We start from the raw sequence: 8,212 nt of genomic DNA, 5'->3' as shown, positions 1-8,212 counted from the left end.
CCGCCCCGCCCCGCCCCGCCCCGCCACGCCACGCCACGCCACGCCCCGCCGCGGTCAGCCGGTAGGCCTGGAACTAACTGCAAGTTAAACACCCATGGTCCGCCCAGCTCCTTCTCTCCACGGCGTTTCGGTTTGTTTGTCGGCCGCCGCCCTTGCTTGCCTCCAGCGGAGCGCACGGCTCTATGCCCTTCCAGCTCGTCTTTCCAGCTCATCCTTGGAGAAGATAAAGAGAAGGCTCTCTTTTCGATCCTGAACAAGCCCCTTTCCCCTCTCCCCTCCCCCCCTTTCCCCTCCCTTCTCTTCCTATTTCCCCCCATCGACTCTCGCAAACAATTGCGTAATGGTCCCACGCGCCTGTGCGTGTTAATTACATATCCCGCCCCGCGACACTCGAGAATGTCTCTACATTATTTTGTGAGGGGGGTGGGGAGGGGGAGACACACACGGAGGATAACTGAATTACGGGCTGCAATGTGCGCGGCGGGCAGGCAGCGACACTGTACAGGTGCGGAGGGAGCGGGAGGGAGCGCGCAGAACTTGTCCAACTGTCTGTCGAGTGGCAGCGCGCCGCGCCATACGACTAAACAATGGGGGACAGGCCGCATTTCACAGGCGCCCCTCCTCCCCGTCCTCCCTCCTGCCCCAAGGGGTTAGCGAGAGAGGCAGAGCGGCGGGGCGGGAGTGAAGTGAAGGGGAGAATCGCGAAGGCAAAGACCCTCCTGCCGCTCCGCTGCTGCCAACCCCACGGGCATGAACACCTGTTGTCATCCACGGCGGTGGCGCTCGCGGTGGAGGGTGACGGTCCATTTGAGCCGCGTGGGGTTGGTCACACTGCCGCGAACTTGCGCGAACACGCGCCACGACCGGGGACCCAGCCTCCTTCCTTATACCCTCAATTTCGGGCCCTTATTTTCGACGTGACCTCTTTGTTCTCCTCCCGACCCGCCAGTCTGTTCCTCCAGCCCACGACTGCCAAGTAAAGACGGAAACTGCCGCGGAGTGAAAAGGGGGGGAAGGGGGCGGTGGTTACGGCCAAGAGTTTTGCGAGGAAGCCAGGGGGAGCTGCGCGGAGAAGGACTCTTGACTCGAGGACGCGGAGCCACGGCTGAGGGAATCTACATAAAAGAACTAGGTTGCAGGGTACTCAGGATCGCTTTCAATTTTTTCCCCGCTCTTTATTTTCCGAACGGGTTGTGCGAGGGGAAGTCTCCGTCCTCCGCGTCCATGGGCGCCCCGGGGCCTCCTGGGTCAGGACACGCCCGGCCCGCGGCCCATGGCGCTTTGTGCTAGTTTGGTGGAGGCTCGCAGGCCGCCCTTGGATCCGTGTTTTGTCACGGCGATACAATGGGCGCCCCGCCGGCTCGATAATTGTTCATCATCGAACGGCGGACGGGGGCGGCGGGGGCGGCGCGGCTGAAAGCGAGGCCGACGGAGGCGGCGGCGACGGAGGCGGCGGCGACGGAGGCGGCGGCGACGGAGGCGGCGGCGGAGCCAAAACACCTGCGGGGATGAGCGGAAATCAGGAAGATAAGCGCGTATTTCAAAAGGACGAGCAGCCGTCGACCGGAATTTCATTTTTCCCTTCTCGCCTCCCGCTATGCAAAACTGCAGCGCGCGGGACGCGGCGGCCCGGAGGCGGCGCCGCTGGAGGAGAATTGTGGCGGCGCCAGGGACCCGCCGCTGCTCGCGGCAATGTGGACGGAATTGAAATTTTCCGCCTCGACTCCTTTTGACTACACGGAGTGAGGAGAGAAAGGAGGAGGCGACGGAGGGGGTTGGGGGGAGGAGGACGGCGGGAAGGAGGGAGTCTACGGGGGCGTAAAGTGAGGGCGTGATCGTGGGGGGAGGCAGGGGTAGGGGGGGGAGGCAAGAGGAGAAAGGACGCCGAGAACAGAGCCTGCAGCATACGCCGCGCAGGGTGACGGCCGTCCACGACGGGCGACGGGGCGGGGGCGGCGCGTATGACGGCGGCGTCGCGCCGCGTATGCGGCCGCGCTCGGAGGAACAGATAAAAGCAGGGAGTGCGAGGATGACTGACAGCCCCGGGAGCGCGCGACGCTACACTGCCGTCACTTGGCGCGCCACTTGTCACCGCCCCCCCCCCCCCCCCAAGCCTAATATCGCACCACTTTTGATGGCCTGTTTTACGTGATTTCTTCTCTTGGCGCGTGTCTGGTTTTTAAAATAACCAGCTTCAAACAGTCAATATCGGTATACAAACCACAACACTATGCTGACATTCAACATGAATTTTTACTATGAGATGAACTTCCTGGTCAGATGAAAATCCGCAACTTACATAAGCTTCACAAATTAAAAAGACAGCAGAAGCGCAAAGAAATCAGCTGAACAGCACAGTACCTTGGAGCCGTTTCAAATTGATAAGCAATTATGTCATCATAAAATATTAAACTCATTTCAGAGGTAATGCTGATTTTCAGTGGAAGTTTGAAATTATAATGGTTCTCTGGTCTACCCCTTTGGCTCATGTTTAACCAAAAACATTCGCTCACTTGCAGGGGACCAAATAACCATTTGCACACCAACAAGTGAGGGAACAACTATTTGCTCAGCTGCAACGGAGCAAATAAGAATTTGATCTCATTATTGAGTGACATTGGAACGAGTACCTATTGACCATTAAAATTGAGCGGGTCACTAATTTCCCCGTTAGAACTCCATCCATACAAAAAGATATTGAATTAGTCTCAGGTCTACTCAAAGTGGTTATGCTGCTTGTACCGCTCACAACTTTCAGACAGCTAACTTCGATGTGCAAATTGCCAGGCACAATTTTAATAATAAGAGCAGTGTTCCATAGTGTTGTATGTATACCTAGGTTCCAGATGCCTTAGACAACCGGAAACAACTTACTTGATCAGTAATGCAGACGTAATCCAGAGTGAATCCATGGCTTTATCAGCTTAAGGATCTTAACATCTTAACATGTTAACATATTAACAAGTGCATTTTGCATTATATTCGATAGTAAGACTATGGTTTTACATTTGAATGTCTTTATATTCGCTAAAATGCCGACCAAAACGTTCGGGATCGCTACAACGACCAATAGAATCATGATTCGTGGTTTCCTTGAAAGTTGTGTTAAGGTCCCGCGAAACCACGGATCTCTGCTTTTCATCGAACTGAAGCGATGGCAAAGCTTTCTAAATGTTCCGGTCGGCACTTTTTACCAATTTAAACACATTCATAACTAAAAATCATTGCCATAGTGCTAAATATAATGAAAATGCATCTGTTAAGATGTTAAGATGTTAAGATGTTAAGATGTTAAGATACTTAAGCTGATAAAGCCCATAGCACAGAGTTCCTCCTGGTTCCTCCTAACCCCTAACACGGCTATTTTCAGGAGAAGTTTAAGCCACTGGGTGTCGGAAAACATGCCAGTTTTCCATTGATAATGAAGGACCAATTTGGGAAGATCCTTATTTGGGAACAGCACCCGATGACACCAAAATATTCCACACGGAAAATTAAGATAAACTTTGCCAATAAACCGGTAAGATTAGCCGGCGCCATGTCGAGGGCGAGGGAAAACTGACGTTGAGAGCCCGGTGGCGCGCTCTAGCGAGCAGCAGCGGGGTGATTGTGAAACTTGAAACAGATTGGCATTCCCTCTTACCACTCTTCCGTCTATATTTCCTGCAGGTCTATTACGTTCTCTTTCCTCATTCAGAATGAAGCCCCGTTTAGACGGTCTAGACGGCGTTCCGTTCCGCAGTTTCCACTGTTGTCAGACTTCTGACTAATTTCCAATTGTATTGGAATCATCGCTGTTCTGATGTCTATGGTGTTTCTAGTTTCCAGTTGCACGTAATTAGTTTGGCGCGTCTTCTGGAACGTCTGACTGGGTTTATGTCAGTAATTTCTCTGATATTTGTAGCGCGAGCGGAAAAGCGGCAACGCCGGAAACGGCTGAAAGACGACCTGTCTAGACCGTCTGAACGGGGCTCGTGCGCCACGGCGAAAAGAGAACGTAATAGACCTGCTGTAAATTTATCCTAGGTTCACCGCTTATATCCACTTCATCATTGAGTTCTGAGCGGTATGGCGGATTTCACGACGCGCGACACCTAACTGCGAATACGGTGCTGCGGTGTACAAGTAGAGACTTGGTGAGCCATCGCGCGGCATTTCGAGGCAGTATTATACCAAGTAAACGATAGGTACTTCGTTCAATGTCAGCAAAATTACTGTTTTCATTTTAATTCAGGTAAAATTTGACTGAAAATCTGAAGCAACAAGCGGTTAGCCGGTCCTTGTATGAAATTGGGCGTTTTCGGGGTATTCCCCTCGACTATGCAGCATATTCCATATTATGCTATTTTATTTTATTCTTTCCAAGTTTTTGTCAATAAAACCAGTTTTTATGCTATTACAGCCATCAATTTAATGAGCCTCATTCACTCGCATTGTCACTGTACGGGATGGAGGAGTCTCCTTTGATTCTTATCGCATTTAGTCGAACTGTTTGTAGGAACATTAACTTGTTTCTGCATTTAAAATTTCTATATTTTGTATTAGCTCTTGGTTATCAGATGCTTTTGTATTATCAGCCAATAAACGGTTTTATAAGTCTAATTTCTAATGCGAGTTTAAATCACTTTCTTAAAGATCTTTTATTTTCTGACTGCTGATCATCCTTGCCAGCATAAAAAGGAGTAAGAAACATTTTTAAAAATAATACAAGTATAAAATTTTGATTTTTTTAATATGAGGTAATTCTTTAAGTAGAACTAAACACACAAAAAAAGACAGTAAATGATGTCTGAAATTAAACTGCTGAGAATAAAAAAGTCACAAATAACATTTTCCTAGAAAAAACTGGATAAATGACCAGATCAAATGCACAGATAACAGTGTAGAGTAGATTGGTTGCAATTAACTTAGAACAGTAATCAAACACTTGTGATGCTCACAAGATAAAATATGTCTTTTGAACACTTATGCGTGTTTTCATCTGTACCGAATGTTGTTAACTGACGAATAAATTTCACCCTGAAATTCATACCCATAGTTTTGAAGGTTATTTGATTCAGGAAAGCTGCAAAGTGCTCCCTCTGAGCTGCTGTTCCCTTCCTTCCAGAAAGGTAGTTGGGAGGTGGAATGTCATAGGACAGTGAAAATTTAGTCCTCCTTTTAGACACTGTGCGACCATACACTTCAGTGATATTGACCTTCTTGAGCTGCTTTAAAAGGGCCTTTTCTACAGCAACCTGCGTAGAAAGAATTAGTAAATAAATATTGCAGCTTTTCCTTTCCTCCAGGAGACGAAATTTAAAAAAATGGGATGCTTACATCAACTACATCAACTACATCCATTGTTTTGTTCAGATTTTCTTCAGGTCTTTGTTTTTTCATGGAGTCAGATTTGGTACCTTGATCCTGCGGTGTACCTGGAAAACAATGAACTAAATAAAAATGTATACCAAAAGTTTACAGTACGTTAACCCCCATACACATGAACTCACCATTGTGAGACAAGATATGTTTCTTATACCACGTCTCCTGTTTGTAAGCTTTCCCGCACTGTGAGCACTTGAACACGGTTGAAATGCTTGACTCCATCGCGAATTTAACAAACTCTAAGTAAAATGCAAATTCTAGGCGTTCTAGCAGCCGGTCACAACATCATATCGCTTGCGTTTAGTTAGAGGGGTGCTAGGGGGTGCTAGGGGGTCCTGAGACTCACCGCCTTAGAAACCCATGCAAAGTGTAAGGGGAAAAAACGTTCTCGACAGCTCAGGACCCCCTAGCACCCCCTACACCCGTCTAACTAAACGCAAGCATCATAGAGATGCTCTGACGTCACAAGGCCCACTGAGTGGCGAACCGCGCGAGATTCCAAATGCGGGCCCGGGGAAAATGTTGAAAAGGTCGAAATAAAATGTTAGATCGCAGGGCCCAGTTAAAGAGAGATATAGCGACAACATTTTCTGAATCATTAAATTGGATCCATATGCTTTTTTAACTGGTTTCAGCAAAGAATGGTCTAACCTAACCTCTGACACCGTGTGTCATTGTTCGGTACACAGTGTCAACTTTTTATATTTTTGGGGAGTGTCATGCTCAAAAATCGTTGGGAGCTGTGAGTTTTGTCGTCATTGATAAAGTGAGCAGTCTTTGGGTCCATAAAGTAGGCGAAATGTGCCTAATTAGGCCCAACCATTCAAAATCTGCCACTCTTTCGCCACACGACTTTTCATCAAAAACGGTCCTAAAAGGGTATTTGCATAATGGCCAATATTTCTAAATAGTACTTATGCTTCTTTTAATGGTAATATTTTGTTAACTCTTAACGCAGAATGATTTGCCACAGTTGCCAACACCTAATAGAAAAGAAAGGAGGAGGAAGGTAGGACTCCGGACCGTTCCACCACCTGCCGCGAAGGCGGTGGAGCGATCCTCCCGGGGCTGGTGGCGCCCGGCCGAACCTTGCGTCTCCCTACGTTAGTGGCTTGACTCCATGGTTTTTTCAACAGGGTGGATCATCGACCAACCAAAGCAGACCAAAGCACAAGACAAGTGAGGGAAGGGTAGCGTCACGCCGCGTGACTCACGCGTCACGCGTCGTGAAATCCGCTATACCGCTCAGAACTCAATGATGAAGTGGATATAAGCAGGTTCACCTCTCTAAACTAGACTGGCTCCGACACCACACCAGACTAAATATAGCATCAGCTGTTCCAAGATGACATTCTCTGAGATTTGTTCGGCAAGATGCACGCGGATAGTGCTATTTTGCGTATCGCGCGTAGCACCCCGGCCGAGCCGGCAGGTGCAGCAGCTGCGGTCGGCGATGGAGCAGCCGCCCTGCAATACGGTTCCGCGTCCTGCGCCGCGGGGAAATTGGGTTAAATTGCAGGCAGAATTGGCAAACTAGGCGCGACAAGGCCGGGGGGTTCACAATGGGGCCTCGCCCGACCCCCTGTAATTAGGGATGCCTCCGGGCGTGTGTGCGGCGCACGGTGGCGCAGGTGCGGCGGCGGAGGAGACGCGCCGCGCAGACGGTGTTGTGTTGTCGTCGGGGGAGATCCGACCACAGGCAGGGCCACTCGCGATATACCAAAGCAGCTGCGGGCGAGGGGGGAGGGGGAACAGCGGAAAACAAAGAGCTGGTCGCAAATTGGGATGAACTTGTTGCCATGATTATTGTGTAAAAGCCATCTCGATACTAAATTTTCCCAACAGGTTGAGTACTGTAGCACTAAAGGCAGAGACGTACCCAGGAGAATGTCGATTTCGAGAGAGTGCCGTGTTAACGTTCCGCAGTGCTCCATTACACGTTTAACCCTCATCCCACGGTTCGGTTCGTAATTAGGCTGGAGTGGCTTGATAAAGATCCGGTTTGGTGTCGGCCGCGCGTTACAATTGAGAGAGAGAGACAGAGAGAGATAGAGGCAGACAATCCTTTTCCTCCCTCACTTCCCATCACTGTGGCCCTGCCCCCGCCGCCCGCTGGTCAGCCAGGTGGACACACTGGCCAGCCCGCGCATTGTCCGGGTCCTGTGGTCGGCGCTGCTCGCGGGGCGACGGCTAATCAACAGTTTGTAATCACAGCCCCTGTGCTGCTGCAGAGGGAGGAGAGGCAGGCGGTCGCGGCGGTGCGTCGTCGTCGTGGTGCTGCTCGTGGTACAAGGCGCGCCACGGCGGCGCCGGCGTTTCTAGGCGGCTAAGTCTTCTTTTGTGTCGTGGGCCGCTATTGTGCTCGCACCCCCTCCCTCCCCCTCCCCCAGCTCCACCCCGCGCCGCGTCACAGACAACAGCCTCTGACAGTGCCAGCACTGTACTCCCTAACTACTTCCCCGCTCCGCCACGGCGAGCGCCTCTCATGCGCCGCGATATTTTTTCTCTGTGTGTGTGTTTTGTTTTTGTGAAAGCAAGGGGGGTCCGCGATATCAAGCTGATAAGAGAGAGGGAGAGAGTTAAGGAGGGAGTAGGGGGGCCGTGTGTATTTACATTGTCCGCCCTACTTTTCTCCGACCTGGTAATTTTTCCAAAATCCCTAAAAGTGCTGTCCGACCTAATTTTCTCCGGCCTCGTCGATATTCTGAAATGTGAGTAGAATGTGCTTCAAAGAGGAACAGGCTTCAAAACTAAAAAATAAAAATGGGGGAGTACTTTCCTCATCCCACCGCAGAAGTTAGCGAACTGTGGTCACTGTTCCGAACAGCCGCTCCCAACCGCAGTG

General features: G+C 50.2%; 2 protein-coding genes across 3 annotated transcripts in view; both read right to left on the bottom strand.

Moving 5' to 3' along the window:
• Positions 1-3,548, bottom strand: part of LOC113206997 (heterogeneous nuclear ribonucleoprotein C-like) — a 63,206-nt gene extending 59,658 nt beyond the window's left edge. The window contains exon 1 of the mRNA XM_052274323.1: positions 2,875-3,548. The gene's annotated coding sequence lies outside the window, so the exon portion shown is untranslated. The remainder of the gene's footprint in view (positions 1-2,874) is intronic.
• A 1,167-nt stretch (positions 3,549-4,715) lies between these two features.
• Positions 4,716-5,689, bottom strand: LOC113205019 (uncharacterized). Of its 2 annotated transcripts, none has more exons than XM_026420438.2 (3): positions 5,493-5,689; positions 5,320-5,432; positions 4,716-5,237 (listed from the first exon to the last, which is right to left on the bottom strand). In XM_026420438.2, the coding sequence occupies exons 1-3, from the start codon at positions 5,587-5,589 to the stop codon at positions 4,920-4,922; spliced, it is 528 nt and encodes a 175-aa protein (XP_026276223.2). In that variant the 5' UTR covers positions 5,590-5,689; the 3' UTR covers positions 4,716-4,919. The 2 variants fall into 2 exon arrangements, with proteins under 2 accessions (XP_026276223.2, XP_026276224.2); XM_026420439.2 differs by having other exon boundaries at positions 5,320-5,417; positions 5,493-5,685.
• Positions 5,690-8,212: the final 2,523 nt, after the last annotated feature.

Source organism: Frankliniella occidentalis, unplaced genomic scaffold (genome assembly GCF_000697945.3).
Source record: "Frankliniella occidentalis isolate FOCC.00 unplaced genomic scaffold, Focc_3.1 Scaffold375, whole genome shotgun sequence".
NCBI lineage: Eukaryota > Metazoa > Arthropoda > Insecta > Thysanoptera > Thripidae > Frankliniella > Frankliniella occidentalis.
This window is presented reverse-complemented; position numbering and strand designations above follow the sequence as displayed.

Coding starts and splice junctions, on each gene's coding strand:
- LOC113205019 (XM_026420438.2), bottom strand. CDS start 5,589: ATGGAGTCAAGCATTTCAACCGTGTTCAAGTGCTCACAGTGCGGGAAA. Junction 5,433..5,492: donor ACATATCTTGTCTCACAATG/GTGAGTTCATGT, acceptor ATTTTTATTTAG/TTCATTGTTTTCCAGGTACA. Junction 5,238..5,319: donor ATGTAGTTGATGTAGTTGAT/GTAAGCATCCCA, acceptor CTTTCTACGCAG/GTTGCTGTAGAAAAGGCCCT.